The sequence below is a fragment of the Capricornis sumatraensis genome, chromosome 19, assembly GCF_032405125.1.
Source record: "Capricornis sumatraensis isolate serow.1 chromosome 19, serow.2, whole genome shotgun sequence".
Taxonomy (NCBI): Eukaryota; Metazoa; Chordata; class Mammalia; order Artiodactyla; family Bovidae; genus Capricornis; species Capricornis sumatraensis.
This window is the reverse complement of record NC_091087.1, coordinates 20,933,047-20,949,416: the sequence shown is the minus strand read 5'-3', so window position 1 is coordinate 20,949,416 and position 16,370 is coordinate 20,933,047. Positions and strand designations below refer to the sequence as shown.

Here is a 16,370-nt window from a genome sequence, read left to right as displayed (position 1 = left end):
AGCGGCGGGCGTCCGCGGGCGGCGAGGCGGCGGCGGCGGCGGGCGGCGAGAGGAGCCCCTGTGATTGGCACAGCCCGAGCCGGAGGAGGAGGCGAAGGGAGGGCGGAGGAGGAGGAGAGGAGGAGGCAGGGGGCGAGCGCGGCGGCGGCTGCGAGGAGCTGTGCCTTCCACCTCTCCAGCCCCGGCAGGACGGGGGCGGCCGCCGTGGGCCCGGGGCGGGGACAGCACGCAGCCTCGCCGCGCGCACCCCCGCCCGGCAGCGGCCCCGACACCCAGCGCAAGCGGGAAAGCGGCGGCAGCGGCGGCGGCGGGGAAAGGATGCAGGCGAAGAAGCCGGGCGGCTCGTCGGGCGGCGGCCGGAGCGGCGAGCTGCAGGGGGACGAAGCGCAGAGGAACAAGAAGAAGAAAAAGAAGGTGTCCTGCTTCTCCAACATCAAGATCTTCCTGGTGTCCGAGTGTGCCCTGATGCTGGCGCAGGGCACGGTGGGCGCCTACCTGGTGAGTCTCCCGTGCCAAGTCCGCCACGGGCCCCTTCCCCAGCTCGGCTCCCAGGTGCCCGGCTGGCAGGAGGAGGGGGCAGCCCGGGCGCCAGGGGGCAGGCGGGCATGACCTCCGCCCGGCAACGAGGTTGGCGAGTGGTGCAGAGGCGGCCGCCGGGGGAGCTGCCGGCCCGGGCTGCTGGGCGAGCAGGGAGCCGGCGGGACCGTGGATGCCGGCAGGAGCTTGGGGGGACTCGGGGAAGAGAGGCAGCGGGCAGGTGGGCGTGAAACCATACCTCTCCCCTACTCCCACTAAAAACAGCCAGAGGGTGAGTTCTGGAGCACCCCTGGAGGGGAAGGCATCGCGGCGTTCAGGTGACCTGCACATGGAAAGAAAAGCCCGTTAGCATCTCGCGTCCTCTACTCCCCATCCTAGCCGCCTGGAGAACAAGTCCATTATGCATCATTTCTCCCGGTGCTTTCTCCATCCGCCAATTACGGAGGGATTTAACAATTTAGAGGAAAAGGCGCCCAAGTGTGGGGCGCTGGTCCGAGCTGGGGCTGCAGGGGGAATGCTCTCACTTCGTATCCCATTAGCCATCTCTCAGCGTCTGGGATAAAGTTACAGGACCTGGAGAGCAGCTGTGAGTTTGTGTAGTTCTGCCGCCCACTCGTAGACCTGAATTCCCCACCGTGGTCTCCGTCCTGTATAAGGAGGTGTTGCGCCGTGGTGCGCATTGTACACGGATTCCATCTGCCTTCTGAAAGGGGGTATTCATGTTCAAATAGCCAGGGGTGCATAACATATCAGAGGAAACAGCTTGTAATGACTCAGCACTGGCAAATACCTGCTTTACCCGCTGTCTCCTGCCCCCGCGCAGGTGGTCCCAACTTGGGTTTCAGAGAATGCACTTCCAGAGCCGAGTATTGTCTTGACTAAACGGGATTTTTCAGAGTGTATAGTGTTAAGGCGTTTCTTGACTATTGACCTGAAATCAAATGTCATAGACTTTGAGTGTTAGTGAGCAAGTTTGATGGAGACAGAACTGGACAAGGTTTTGGCTGTTGAAGCGCCACATCCCCAGATACAGCCATGCTTTGCACGATGGTCCCATTAATCCCTGGCCTTTGGGGTGCAGTTAATGAGGGCCAGTAGCTGGTTTCCCTGTACCATTCCTCAACAGTCTCCTAAGACTTGGGGCTTGCTGTCAGAGGAAAGTACAAGCAGGCTAGCTCTCTGGTGTGGGGTAAAGTCAGTGATGTGGTTACAAGAGAGGGCTGTTCAAACTCAGCTCGGTTCCTGGGGTGGCAGACTTAGCAGGGCTTCTGAAAGTCAAATGCATTTTCTTTGCTCTGTGTCAGATGAGAGGCGTTTAGATCCCAGTTCCTGCCTGCATCCATCACATGTATGCTGCTGGTAAGCCCTGTAGCCAAAAGCACATTTTCTTTTCCGTTTAGATTTTTGTTTTACAAAATGCACTTGTAGTTCGAGCACATAGTTGCAGACAGTACCTGCGGCCTTTGCAGTTTTGGAATTAGGGAGGGACCCTGTCTTGGGGTGTGGGGGGAGCGTGTTAGTATATCAGAGTGTCCTTGGAGGAGTTTAACTGTTAAAATAGAGACGTATGTTACTAAGACGCAAATGCACAGTAATAAAAATACCTGTAGTTCTGTATTACAGCATATGCAAAGTATGTGATACCTAAACCGGGGCTGTGTTTATCAGCAGCTGCCTCCAGTTTTTAACAGTTTGCCTCAAACCAGTTTTGCTAAATAGAGTGGATTATTCATGTTCCATATAATAGTGTCTAATGTTGGCAAAAGCTGAATTTTTTGAAGTATACAGAGTGTTATGGGTTTGGGAATTTGTGGACACAGATCTGGAAGCTCACCATTTATAAATTATTTTACATCTAGGGGAAAAAAAAATATCAAAAGAACTTTTCACACCACAAATGATAATGGCATGGGCCTAGTTTTAGCTTGCAATGGTTTAAGGCTTTTGGAAAGAAATGAAGCTGGGCTTCGATCAAATGAGTGGCCTAAGCCCCTTTACGAAGTTAGAAAGCAGAGGACTGGTGGATAACTAGTGGCAGGGCTGGCGCTGGGAGACAGGAAGTTGACTGTGATCCCAGAATTGGTGAGGAATTGAGTCCACCCGCTGGGGGCCTCTCGGCATTTCCAGCCTGGGCTGAGGCTAACTGGAGTCAACAGGTGACTGGCAGAAAGCAGATGGAGGCCCAGGAAAGGAGTGGCTTAGGAAATTGGATTCATTTTGATTACTAAGAGTGGAGGCATCAGTTGCTTGGGACTCCACCTTGCTCGGCTGATCGTGGCTCTCCGTTGCCACATGAACCTCATGAAGACTAATAGTTTGCTTGCCATGAATTGGATTGCGATGGCTTTTGCTCTTTCTGGCTGCTCCTAATTTTCTTCTTCATCTGCTATTTGGAAGGTAGAATTAAAAGCTTGTGGTACCCTCAGTGATGTGAGACTTCTTCATGGCTAATTTGAGAAGGAAACATTGTAGAAGATTTGCTAGAAAGGCTTTCTTAGGAAACCTGAGAACCTGTGTTTGTAGGCAGTCACACCCATGGGGTCCACGTGCAATAGGTGATCATGCACACAGGGTCCACGTGCAAGGTGTATGTTCTCTAGGATCTTTACACTGTCAATCAGCCTGTCCCTCTGAGGAAACATTTTCAGATACCGGTGAAGGGCACACCTGGGGGCCCTGCTTTCTTTCGGGAAGAGAAGGGTAATGGCAGATTCTCTGCCTATATTATTTCCTATTTGATTTCCAAGTCCATGTCATTTACTATGACGTTTACTACCATATTATTTCATCTTCCCAGGTGCCTTTTTTTTTTTTAATATTTGGAGGCTTCATTTCACTTCTCCCTTTCCTTTCTGAAAAGACAGATGACCTAGTGTCTTTGCTGAAGCTGTAGAAATGAAGCAGGAAGTCACCTGTGATTTGAGAAGCAACTTTGAAAAGCTGGACTCTGTGTGTGTGTGTGTATCTGTGTCTGTTTTCCCTTAAGAACCTGCACATGCTCAAGGTAGACCTGCATGGGAGAAAACCGCCCATTGTTAAGCAAGGCAGGGGACAGGCAACTTTTGGCCCCGGGGATCGGGTCTCCTGGGGCAGTGCAGAAGGGCTGAGACCCTGATGCCTAGACTTGATGGTGATCATGATGTAGATAAGGTGACTCCGGTGCAACCCAGGCCAGCTGTGGATTCTGAAATCTCTTACCCTTGCCAGCGTTTAACTGGAAATCATGCTGCACATAAGCCAGCAGTCACAGGGATGGTCTCTGGTAGTCAACTAAACCACCTGACTGGCTAGGAAATTTTCACACAGAGTCGGACACGACTGACATGACTTAGCAGCAAGAAGAGGGGACCCATTCCATTTGAACATCACTGTGTGCAGAAGAGAGAATGCAATTTAATTTTCCTCTCCTTGGGTCTTTGCTTCGGGTGGCTCCAGTCTGCACTGACCTACTTGCAAGGATGTAACATCTGTTTAAGTCTTGGGCTGTTTGGAGAAGACACAGGCCTGTGGAAACTGCATGGAGAGAAAGGTGTATTGTGTACACTTGATGGAGTTTGGTGGAGACCCACTGGGATAGTCCAAGCCGTTCACCAAGGGTAGCCCTGCCTACAGAGGTTGATGTGTGTTCTCAAATGACTGAGGACTGGAGTTGATAAGGATGTGTGCAGGAAATTAAAAGCTCGGACACCTCTGGGCTTTTATGGATGAGATTCAATTACAAATGTATTTGAATTTCTTCAGGATGAAAACCTAAAAAGGCCAATTTAGTCTCTGGGTGGGGCACACAGGAGGTTCTTGTGAACCAGGGGTGAGGATGGAGGATGTCCTTGGTTTTTTTTTTTTTTTTTTTGCAGCTTGTTATTAAAATAATGTAGGATCTTCCTTGGCAGTCTGGGGCTTAGGACTCTGTGCTTCCACTGCAGGAGTCAGGTTTGATCCCTCGATGGGGAAGATCCCAAATGCCATGAAACAAGGCCAAAATAAAAATTTTTAAATAGTTTATTTTTTATTGAAGTATACTTGATTTTTATTGAAGTATAATCTAGCTTTTATAGTTGTTAAAATAAATAGTTTATTTTTTATTGAAGTATAGTTTCCGGAGGACAGCACAGTGATTCAGTTTTCCTATGTATATATATATTTTTTCAGATTTTTTTCTGTTACAAGTTATTACAAAATGCTGAGTATGGTTCCCTATGCTGCACAGTGGTTTCTCCCTGTTCTCTATTTTGTTATACAGCAGCGTGTGTCTGTTAATCCCAACTTCCGAATTTACCCTGCTTCCCCCTTTGGTTATCATAACTTTGTTTCCTTTGACTGTGAGTCTCTGTTTTGTGAATAAGTTGATTTTTTTTTCTTAGATTCCACATATAAGGGATATCATATAGTATTTCTCTGACTTGTTGTTCAGTTGCTAAGTCATGTCCTACTCTTTGTGACCTCATGGACTACAGCACGCCAGGCTTCCCTGTCCTTCACTGTCTCCCAGAGTTTGCTCAAACTCATGTCCATTGAGTGAGTGGTGCCATCCAACCATCTCCTCCTCTGTTGCCTGACTTGCTTCTCTGTGTTTAGAGTTATGCAAAAACGAAGTCTGAGGTTTTGGTGACAACAGAAAGAGACGGATGACTGTGTGAACAGGGTTCCATCTCACTGCCTTTGGTCACCTTTTTCTGAGGCCTGAGAGCATTCAGTGAGCTTACAAGGTGAAGCAGCCGGATTTGTTCTATATATATATTTTTTTTATTTCTAAAGCATCATTGTGAAGATTTTTTTTTTTTTTTTGCATATCTAACCCAGAAGCAGACAGCTGAGAGACAATTTTTAAAGTCCTTGTCAAATTAGTATGATGACTAAGGCAACTGTAGTTTCCTTAATCAAATTATTTTACACACTTTTGGTTACTCAAAGTGACAAATTCCCTTCCATTTGCATAATTACTATATAGCCCCAGGTAAGAAGAAAAAAAAATTACCCTGATTTTTTTTTTTTTTCCTTACAGCTTGGTTGAAAATGTTTAGCTAATAATCACGTAAGGGGAAAAAATGTTTCTGACAATTCCTTTCAACCACCTTTGCATATATACCTCAGTTTCCGTGGGGGTTTCCTCTTGTGTGTTTAGCAATCGAAGAAACGGAATTAGTTGTGAAGGGACCAAGAGCTGTTTCCTGAATTGGGTAACTCTCTGCACTTCAGTTTTAGGTACCTTCCAAAGAGGGCAACCCAGAGGCCTCTCTGCAGCGGCCCTGCCTTGCTGATCAATTTCTCAGCATTTAAATTCACCTTTTTGCTGGCTGCCTGAACGTTGTCATACTGAAACTGCGTAAGTTTCCTCTTGTGCCAAGGCCACCTGGGCAAGAGTCTCTCTGTGACTTTCTCTTGCTCTTCTTATGAAAGCAAACTTGGTGGTGCTGTCTTGTCCAGGGACGGAGTTCACTTAGCAGACTGGCCAGGCATGAGTAAGTGTAATGTCCCCAAAATGATGAGGTTACAGCTGCCTTCCCTATATAAGTAGGCCTGGAAAAAAAAAGAAAAAAAAAAATTCTGTGAATGTTGTTGGCTGGTTAGAAAGAGAGAGAGAGCAGAGATTGGCATTGGTTTCAGGGTCTGTGCCAGGCCTCCTGCAGAGGCTGTGAGAGCCACAGGGACTCATGCTGAGCTGCCCGTGGTCCTTGGATTACAGGGGGCTGGGCCTGCCAGGTGACTGTGGGCAGATGAGTGTGTACAAGGTGGGGAGCCTCTGTTGCCATGGAGAATTCCACTCTAAACAGAGTGGCCTTTCTCTAGCACCTTACTTCCAAATCTGCAGACGCATTTCACTTGCACAGATTTAACTGCTCACATCATGGACCCACCATGTTCCTATGAAGCAGAGGCAAAATGCCCATTGTTGTGTCTTCTCATCACTTCTGCTCACCTGGATTTTGTAGTTGTTGTTTAGCCACTGAGTCACATCCAGCTCTTTGTGACTCCATGGGCTGTAGCCCACCAGGCTCCTCTGTCCATGGGATTGCCCAGGCAAGAAGACTGGAGTGGGTTCCCGTTTCCTTCTCCAGGGCTTCTTCCCAGATCAGGGGTCGAACATGCCTCTCCTGTGTCTCCTGCATTAGCGGGCAGGTTCTTCTGACTGAGCTACCAGGGAAGCCCGGAGTTTGAGGTACTGTGTGCTTAGTCACTCAGTTGTGTCTGACTCTTTGCAACCCCATGGACTGTAGCCCGTCAGGATCCTCTGTGTATCGAATTCTCCAGGCAGGAATACTGGAGTGGGTTCCCAATTCCTCCTCTAGGGAATCTTCCCAACCCAGGGATGGAACCGAGGGCTCCCTCACTGCAGGCTGATTCTGCACTGTCTAAGCCACCATATCCTGTGCGTTTGTGTGCATTACCCATTTATACACATGTTCTTATACAGGGTTACATCCACCACATACGGTATTTTGGGGGCACATGCAGGGACATTTTGGTGGTAATTTTGATTATATGGAGCCCAGGTAGATTTAGAACTGAGTCTCCCCTGAAGACAAGTCACGTGTATTTTGCTCCCTCTCTGAAATGCCTTTGGTAATCTGTAGGCCAGGAAGATGGCATCCTTGTTCTTTCAGTTTAGTTTTGCTTTCTGTTTCACTAAGTCTGCAAAACAGATGATACACAGGACACAGTGTCATCGGTGACTTTGCTTCACAGAGTAAGTGAATTGATGAGGTTCTAAGACGCTTGTATTTGACGTGATCTGAGTGCTCAGGTGTTTCTGTGAGAAACAGTATTGCTCAATGATACAAACTCTAAGTTAAATGGTTAAAATTCTCAGGTGGAGAACAGCAAGCACTCATGACAGCTGTGACTTACTGGTTGAGCATCTGAAAACTCAGGATTCATTCCTGTTCTCCTCTTGCCAGCTCTGTGAGCTGGGGTTGATCACTTCATCTCTCTGTGCACTGATGTTTTATTTTAAAACTCATAGTGTTTCTGTGAGTATTAACTCAGTCAGCATACATAAAGCACTCTGAACACAAACATGTGGTGAAAAGTCATGAAAACTGAAAGTGAATTCACTCAGCTGTGTCCGACTCTTTTCGACCCTATGGACTGTAGCCCACCAGGCTCCTCCATCCATATGGTTTTCCAGGCAACAATACTGGAGTGGGTTGCTGTTTTCTTCTCCAGGGGATCTTCCCGACCCAGGGGTCGAACTCAGGTCTCACGCATTGTGGGCAGACTCTTTACCCTCTGAGCCACAAGGAAATCCCAAATAGTCAGTAAATACTAGCTATTATTATTATTAATATAATATGGTTATACATATTTACATAAGAACTATGTAGCCCCAACCAATGAGAAATAAAATTATTTTGGTCAAACTTCTGGTTTGGTTTAGTGTATCATACATTCAAATCATTTCCTGTTTTGCTGTGCATTTTGTCTGGGAGGTGAAAAGTTTTTAAAAGCAAGAGATAAGTACTAGTAAATAAATTGCTATTTCTGTTCATTCCCTTATTATAAGTATAACAATCCATTTCATCTTGTTGTTCAGTTGCTAAGTCATGTCCGATTCTTTGCGACCCCATGGACTGCAGCACACCGGGCTTCCCTGTCCTTAACTATCTCCCGGAGTTTGCTCAAACTCATGTCCCTTGAGTTGGTGATACCATCCAACCATCTCATCCTCTGCCACCCCCTTCTCCTCCTACCCTCAATCTTTCCCAGCATCAGGGTCTTGTCTAATGAGTTGGCTTTTCACATCAGGTGGCCAACGTGTTAGAGACTCCGCTTCAGCGTTTCATGTTACAGATGCTATAAAAATTATTAGTCACGTGGAAGAGGAATCCACTATAATGGTTCTGCCGGCCATTTACAGTCAGTGGGTACTTTGAAGTGAACAGAGAAGGGACGGCACGTGGCCAGCCGGGAGGACAGGTGCTTCTCTATGGGAGGCCCTGAGGATCTTTGCTCTGGTTTGTGGCCACAGGGTAGAGAAAATTGGGTAGGTCTTCTAGGTTTGTAGGCAGCTGAGAGGCAGGGAAGAGAACATCGGACTTAGAGTCAAAAAGACGTAGGTTTGAACCTGGACCTCTTCCTTACTTGCTCCCAGTGACTTGACTTCTCTGAGCCTCAGTATTCTTATCTGAAAAATGGGATACTGAGAGAGCCTATCTTACAGATGGTTGAGAGATTGAAATTCAGGGACACATGACAGAGTGCTTCTTGTAGGGTGCAGTGTTCAGTAGCTGCTTTACCAATAATGGCATAGCCCTACTCGCTGACCTTGACACAGCAGACATCCCTTCCAGGTACCTGAGGGTGTGGGCTGTTGTGTGCTCAGTTCAGTTCACTCGCTCAGTTGTGTCTGACTCTTTGCGACTCCATGAATTGCAGCACGCCAGGCCTCCCTGTCCATCACCAACTCCCGGAGTTCACTCAGACTCACGTCCATCGAGTCAGTGATGCCATCCAGCCATCTCATCCTCGGTCGTCCCCTTCTCCTCCTGCCCCCAATCCCTCCCATCATCAGAGTCTTTTCCAATGAGTCAACTCTTCGCATGAGGTGGCCAAAGTACTGGAGTCTCAGCTTTAGCATCATTCCTTCCAAAGAAATCCCAGGGCTGATCTTCAGAATGGACTAGTTGGATCTCCTTGCAGACCAAGGGACTCTCAAGAGTCTTCTCCAATTATTTCCTTAATTGGAGATCTGTTTCTCTGGATGAAAAGTAGCCACATTAAGGCTTCCTGGAGTGTTGGGAGGTGGACAGGGGCACATATGTTGTGGACATATGCTACCCTCCAGGCAGCCTTGTTCAAGATGTGCAGCCTCAGAGCTCAGCCCTGGTTGCAGGGAAGGGCTCAGGTCCCACTTAGCACCCACTGCCTTCACCTTAGTCCTTTTACAGTTCTAAGCAGTGATGCCAGAAGCTCAGCTTCTCTGCACACTGGGGCTGAATCAAATCTCGGAGATGGAGTGTTGGGTGAAGTAAAAGAGAATAGCTTTATAGTTTGCTGAGCCAAGGGGGCAGCAGTGGGCTAATGCTTTCACAACCATGTGTCCCAACTTGGGGAAGACAGAAGTTTTACAGCAGTTGCTCAAAGAGGGTGTGATCCACTCATAGACATTCTTCTAATGAATTGGTGGTTAGGAGTCAGTATCATCAACCTTCCGGTCCAACTGGTCCGGGGTCTGCATGCTGGTGCAGCCTACCATCATTAATTGTTAATTTCTCCCATTGGAGGGGGTTTCAGGCTCTGTAGAATAGCTCAAAGATATGGTTGTGTGTATGCCTTGATGAGGAATCAGAATCTTGCCCTAAGGCTTCTCTTGACTGTTTCTCCTGGGTCTCACATCCCCTTCCTTCCCTCATTAACAACTGCTTGAATCTGCCCTTTGGAACTCAGGCAAGGTCATGGAGGCTGCGTGAAGGTTGTTTCCTGTAATCAAAGGGATGGGGGACACAGAAAGGCCAGGAGCCCCGCAGGACCCTGCTTGGTATCAGCAGGGCTCAGCAGACACAGTTGAGGGCCGTTCCCTGATTGTGGTCCTTTTTGGTTTCTCGGAAGCAGAGCGAAGGAGATTCTGACAGTCTTGATGCCCGTTTGGTGGACACGTCCATCAGGGCCTGCAGCTTGTGGGGGTCACACAGCAGGGTACTTACCACCTGGCGCCACTCTCCTCCCGTCAGTGGTTTTGAATCTTCTCTCCCCCAGCCAGGTCAGTCCGGTCCTTGGGAAGGACAGGGCCTGAACTGGGCCCTTCTCAGTCCAGCCAATTGCCATGTTTATTTTAGGTGAGTTCTTAGGTTCACCTTCAAATGCCACAGGCGTCACAAGAACACACACTCTGAGGACCCATGAGCCCCAAAACCTGGTGGCTCCCTGAGGAAGGAACCTCTCAGTTTTCTAAGATACTAAACTCTCTGCAGCCACAGTTGTGGAGTGAGTGAGCACAGAGCACAAGAGACTTCTTTCCGGGGGTTTCGCCACAACATGCAGAGCGGAAGTGGCCCGTGGCCCATTGGATGTGGGCAGACTCTCTGTCATCGACTCTTCCCAGCTTCTTTCAGTTCTTCTTAGTGACTTGAGTCAAGCCCTTCTGAAAAGGGAAGCCCTTTCTGACAGACTGTTTAGTTGCTTGCTGTTTAGTAGAGATCATGGTAACCCAGCCACTTCTTAAATGACTGGATATTCCTCTCCAAACAGGAAAGAGTTATTTCACTGGCTAAGTTATGAGAGTTGGACATTAGAATTTTCTCATTTATCCCTTCCAGTCCACACTCGTTGGAAATACTTGATGGCAAGAGGCAACATAGGTTGCTGTGGGCCCTGCTGTTTGAAGCAGGGGCAGCGGGGAGGTGTGGGCCCATTCTTCCCTTTGCCGTCATGATGATTTCCGCTATAAATACCCTGACAATGGCTCTTCAGCACCTCCTCCTTTTGGGGATGTCTTATCCCACCTGGCATCTTAAGTTACAGGTAACACAGTCAAAGAGGGCACTTCTATAAGGAGAGAGTCTTACTTCCAGGTCAGCTTTGGTTGGAATCTTTGCCACGAACTGGCTGTGGCCTCAGGCCTATCCAAGGAGACAGTGGTGTGGCACTCTCTTCACAAGGATGTGGCAGAAGGTCCAAGCTGTGGGCAGTAGCAAGGGCCATTCAAAAGCCCGAAGTGTGCCTCTCTGTTCATGTCTCTATCCATCCACGCTCCCTGTGGGAGTTCTGTACTGCATGCAGATTCTAATTCGTCTGGCGGCTTGCCCTTTGGGACAGGTCTCTGGATAATGAACTTGGCTGTCCAGGTAACCCTTGAAACCACAAAGCCTGTGTGGCTGTCACTTCTGAGCCACCTAAAGCTGTGTAGTGTTAGCAGAAATGGAAGCTGAGCAGGCTTTCGACAGACAGTCCTGGGGGCTGTAATGAAATGATACAGAACAGAATAGCCAGTTCCTTCCTGCATCTCTGTTCACACAGCCACAGGAACTGGAGAAAGGTAGAAATGAGTCTTTTCACCTCCATTTCTACACTTGCAAGGTTGGGGAGGGAAAGCAGTGGCCAATGATGTTTTTCAATTAAAGACTATTGTAAAGTGTTCCTGCCAATGGTATTGTCTTTCCCCGCACCTTTGGAAAAGGCTCATGTAAAATAGGCAGGCTGTTTCTAATTGTTGGCCCCCTCCCCCCTTCTGGCTGCGAGTCTCCATTCTCAGCTGATTGGAATGAGAAATTACCACCTTGAATATAACCAAGTTGAAATTGGAAAGCCGCCCTCTAACTGATTATGTAAGCTTGAAAGTACTGTACCTGAAATCTCATGTTTGAGAATTCCCTTACCTTAATGAAGATAAAAATCTCAAAGCAGCACGGACGCACCTGTTTTTATTATGTAAGATTCAATTATTGTGATGCAGCCTGTATAATAAAGAATGGTGTTGATTAGTTCAGCTCTCGGTTGACTTTTTGGGTCAGAGAATTGTTTGAAGTAGACCCACAGGGGCGCTGAGAGCTCTGCCCCCAGGCAGTCGGCGCCCTGCTTCAGCACCAGCACCCCCCTTTCTCTCCAGGGCTGCAAAGGCTTAACCTAGGTCTGTGGTCACCAAGTGCTTAACGTTGCAGGAGGTGGATGTCCATCAAGGTTGGCCTCAGAGATGGCTCATGCCATTCAGCAGAACATGCGGGATGATCGCTGTTGCCTGGAGTGGGCTTTATCTTCGGTCATTTCATTTCTTGAAGCACTGCCATCTTGGCACTTGGGATGTTGATGGCACGTGGGGTGGACTTTGTCTTGTTTGCTATAATTGGCCTGTGTTTCAGTGTGGCTCATGACATCATCCTCTTCTGGGAGCCATACGCGAGGTGGGTACATAGCACAGCACGCTCCAGGGTCAATTTCAGATTCCCAGTCCCCTGAGTTGTAGCCAAGGAGGTTATTTTGTGGCTGTGGTGAATACTGGAAAGAAAAAGACGTAAAGGGAACAAGACCAGTTGAAATAGCTACAGAAGAGCCTCAAACAGAGCTCCCTTGCAAAAAATTTAAGGCAAGACTCACAATGTGGTGCGTTGGGTGGCCTCCCCAGTGCTGGTAAAAACTGTGTTGGTTGCAAGGCTTAATGTACCAACAACAGGTTTTTCAGCCAGACTGCAGGAGGATCTCTTTTGGAAACAAACAACAACAAAAAGATAAATTAGTGCCTTCCCTTTACCTTCGTCGGGACTTCCCTGGTGGCTCAGGTGATACAATGCTTGCAATGGAGGAGACCCAGGTTCAGTTCATGGGTTGGGAAAATCCCTTGAAGAAGGGAATGGCAACCCACTCCAGTATTCTTGACCGGAGAATCCCATGGATGGAGTGAGCCTGGCGGGCTACCATTCATGGGGTCACAAAGGACAGGACTGAGCAACTAACACTTTCTCTTTACCTTTGCCAGTGTGGTGGAAATGCATATGAATAGATCAAGAAGTCCTCGAGCAGTTCTGCAGCTTTGCTGGCTGCAGCTGGGGAGGTCTGCCTTGCTGCCGCTGGACTCATAGCGGCGCATGGAGCCAGCAGCCCTTGGGCTCAGTCCAAAGGTAGCCCGTGGAACTTGTGAGATGCACAGGTGGGTTGATGGTCTAACGGGCCTGTGTCCTGAGGTTGGCCTTGGCCTGCGTGGGAGCCCCGATCTTACGTCTGTGTGGAAAGTGCTATGTTTGTGAATTACTTGCATCTTCAGCAGAATCAGGGCCCAGAAGTAAGTCACTTACCTAAATGTGCTCCAGAGCTGCCAACAGTAGCCAGCCGGCGTGAGCAGGTAAACAGGACAAGTTCTATTTTGGAACATTATGATTAGAAACATGTATAATTAAAAATAATGTTTTGGTGAATGCTGGGGGTGGAAAACACTCATTTCTCTCACTGCCTTTTAAAGCATCCCTTCTTTTTTTCTTTTAAATAGAATTGCTTCCTGATAGGAAACACTACCTATCCTTAATCTAGTGAATAGATAAAAATATATGCATTTATATTTATCTGTCTTCTGACACTTTGGATTTCCTTGGGGAATGTTTTTGTCATTTAAGAATAATAGTACCAATGCAGCCAATTAAAAATAACCCCAGGGTCCTGGCGCCCCAAGCCATCAGGGAAGCAATTCCATGCGGCAAGTAAAACATTTCAGGTCCTTTGCTTTAAGAAAGCTGAGAGTTCTTGCTGAGGCCTGTCACCTTCGCCGTTGCCTGTCTCTCTGTGCCGGCTGAGACCAGTGAGGGTCACGGTGGTCAGCTCAGCTCTGTCGCCTCCTGCTCACTCCTTCATTTTTATTCTGACCTCCCCACACTGGCCCCTGACCCCAACAGAACCAGGCTTTGGCAGCCTGGCAAGATGTCACAGTCGGCTCCGTGAGACCCCTGTGAGGGCGTGCTCCTGGGAGTCCAAACCCGGATCACTGCGGAGTGGGACTCTGTGCCAGGCTTATGCCACGGGCACCATTCACAGCTTCACCCAGCTCCCCTCTGCTGGCTTCCCACCGTCCTTGTTCAGGGGTCGAGGCAGTGAGTCCTTCCCTTCGACAGGCCCTAACAATCCAATCCCATCCTTCACCACAGACTGCGTGGTGATTGTTGCTGTCCGGGACCCGTCCTGAGCTCTATTATATGTGATCTCAGTGGGAGTGGGCTCTTTGTGTTTATTTCTTTGTCTTTATTTTCTTCCATGGGGTTCATAGGGAAGTAGGGTCATTCTTAAACATTTTGGGCATCTCAGATGTTAGACCCCCATCAGGTAATATTTTCTCCCTTAGATGTAGAAAGATGTGATGCGTATTAAAGAGAAGGTAACCTTGACAGTTATCCTTGGGTGGGGAGCTGGACTTAGAGGTGGGAAGGTGGATGAATATAAGTGTATTTCTGTGGGTGTTTCTGAGGAAGGAACCAGGTGAGGTAAGTAGTCTCCTGGGACAGCCGGAACAAGTCATCACAAATTGAGTGGCTTCAAGCAACAGGTTTCTTTTCTGACAGTCCTGGGGGCCAGAAGTCTGAAACCAAGATGAAAGCAGGACTGCCCTTCCTCTGAGATGCTGGGAAGAATCCTCTCTTGCTTCTTCCTCGCTTCTGCTTCTGGAGGTGGCCCTTGTGTCTCTTAGCTTGCAGCTGTACCCACTAATGTATGACTCTGAGGTCACATGGCATTTCTCCTCTGTGCATCCCTCTCCCCCTCTTATAAGGTGGTAGTGGATGAGGACCTTACCCTAATACCGCATCTGACCTTAATTACACCTCTTAAGACTTTGTTTCCTAATAAGGTCACATTCACAGATCCCAGGAGTTAGGTCTTCACCATGTCTTTTGCGGGGGGCAGGGGGCGGGGGGGGGGAAGCGCATCCAACCCATTAGTGCTTCCCAAGTGGCTTAGTAGTAAAGAATCTGCCTGCCAGTGTAGGAGATGCGAGAGGCACAGGTTCAATCCCTGGGTTGGGAAGATCCGCTGGAGGAAGAAATGGCAACCCACTCTAGCACTCTTGCCTGGAAAATTTCATGGACAGAGGAGCCTGGTGGGCAACAGTCCATGGGGTCACAAAGAGGTAGACATGACTGAGTGACTGAGTGTGGGCACGTGCACATACACACACACGCACGCGCGCGCACACACACATGTACACAGGCACACATGCGCGCGCACACACACACACACACACACACACACACATACGCACACACTCGACCCATTATGCCAGGAAAGAAAAAGAGCAAAGGACCTGAAAATAGTCTAAAGGTACAAAGGAAAAAAAAGAAAAGGACAAAGTCTGCCCTTTTTAGAGTTTAGGAGTGGGTAAGAAGATTATGGGATATTGGTCGGAGAGTTTATCTAACTGGGAAGCTCTGTCTTAGAGGAAATGCTGCCCTGCGACAATTCCTTGCTTGCTCTCTATAAGAAGATAACCATGTTTCTCTCTGTGAGGGGCTGGTGTGGCTTGTGGGAGTGGACCTGTTGGATTATTGAGTAGCTTTGAACACGTCCTTTCTGTATTCTGGGTGTAACTGGATGCAGAGATTGCATTAGATAATCACATCCTTTGATGAAGGGCAATGTGTGTTTTAAAAAGCCTAGAAATACATGCGAGTGAGCATCATATGTATATGGATGTTGTGTGGGGGTGTGTTTGTGAGCAGCCCATGTCCCCTGTCTCTTATACTTGGGACATATTCACAACTGATAAAATGTGCAACAGTCCCCATCTCCTCCCTGAAGCCCAGTCTGATTCGGTGAGGTTGACAGACACTTTAGGGCTGTGCCAGCCAGTCTGAGATTTGGCCGGGTCCGTGTTCCGTGAGGACCAGACATCTGCCTTCTCACCTCATTCATCTCCGTGGTTTCTGGGTGGACGTGGGAGCTGCATGATTCTCGGAATTTCCCAGCACACGCTCCTTGTAAAGACTTCAGCTTGGTCTCTGCCAAACTAATTAACCTGGACAACTTCCTTAAGTGCTGTAAGCAATATAGAGCTGAGTAAGGCATGTTCTTGGCCCTCATGGTGTTGATACATTTCAGTGGGGGAGATGGCCTGTTTTTATAATGTTTTCATTAATTACTCATTCATTAGACTGTGTTAGGTCCCAGGCCAGGCAGTGGGGTCAACCCTCTCGGAGCCTTGGAGCTAGTCCGGGTGTGTTCACCCGGGTGGTATGATCTCTGACCATAGCAGCAAAGTGCTGGTGTCGGGGGGAGGTGGTGATGGAGATGGATTTGAGAGGATGAGGCAAATGGTTATGGTTGCAGATGGAGAGTAATTTGCTTGACTTTGTTCAGGGTAGATCTAAGGGAATGAGCAGTCAGGGTTAGTGTTGAAAGAGTCTGGCTAGAGAGAGCCCTTGGATGTG

The 16,370-nt window shown here is 48.4% G+C and overlaps 1 protein-coding gene across 1 annotated transcript in view; it reads left to right on the top strand.

The window, feature by feature from the left end:
- Positions 1-318: 318 nt before the first annotated feature.
- The window catches only part of SLCO3A1 (solute carrier organic anion transporter family member 3A1), a 374,177-nt gene continuing 358,125 nt past the window's right edge, over positions 319-16,370 (top strand). The window contains exon 1 of the mRNA XM_068991286.1: positions 319-498. Within this exon, the coding sequence (XP_068847387.1) occupies positions 319-498 (180 nt within the window). The remainder of the gene's footprint in view (positions 499-16,370) is intronic.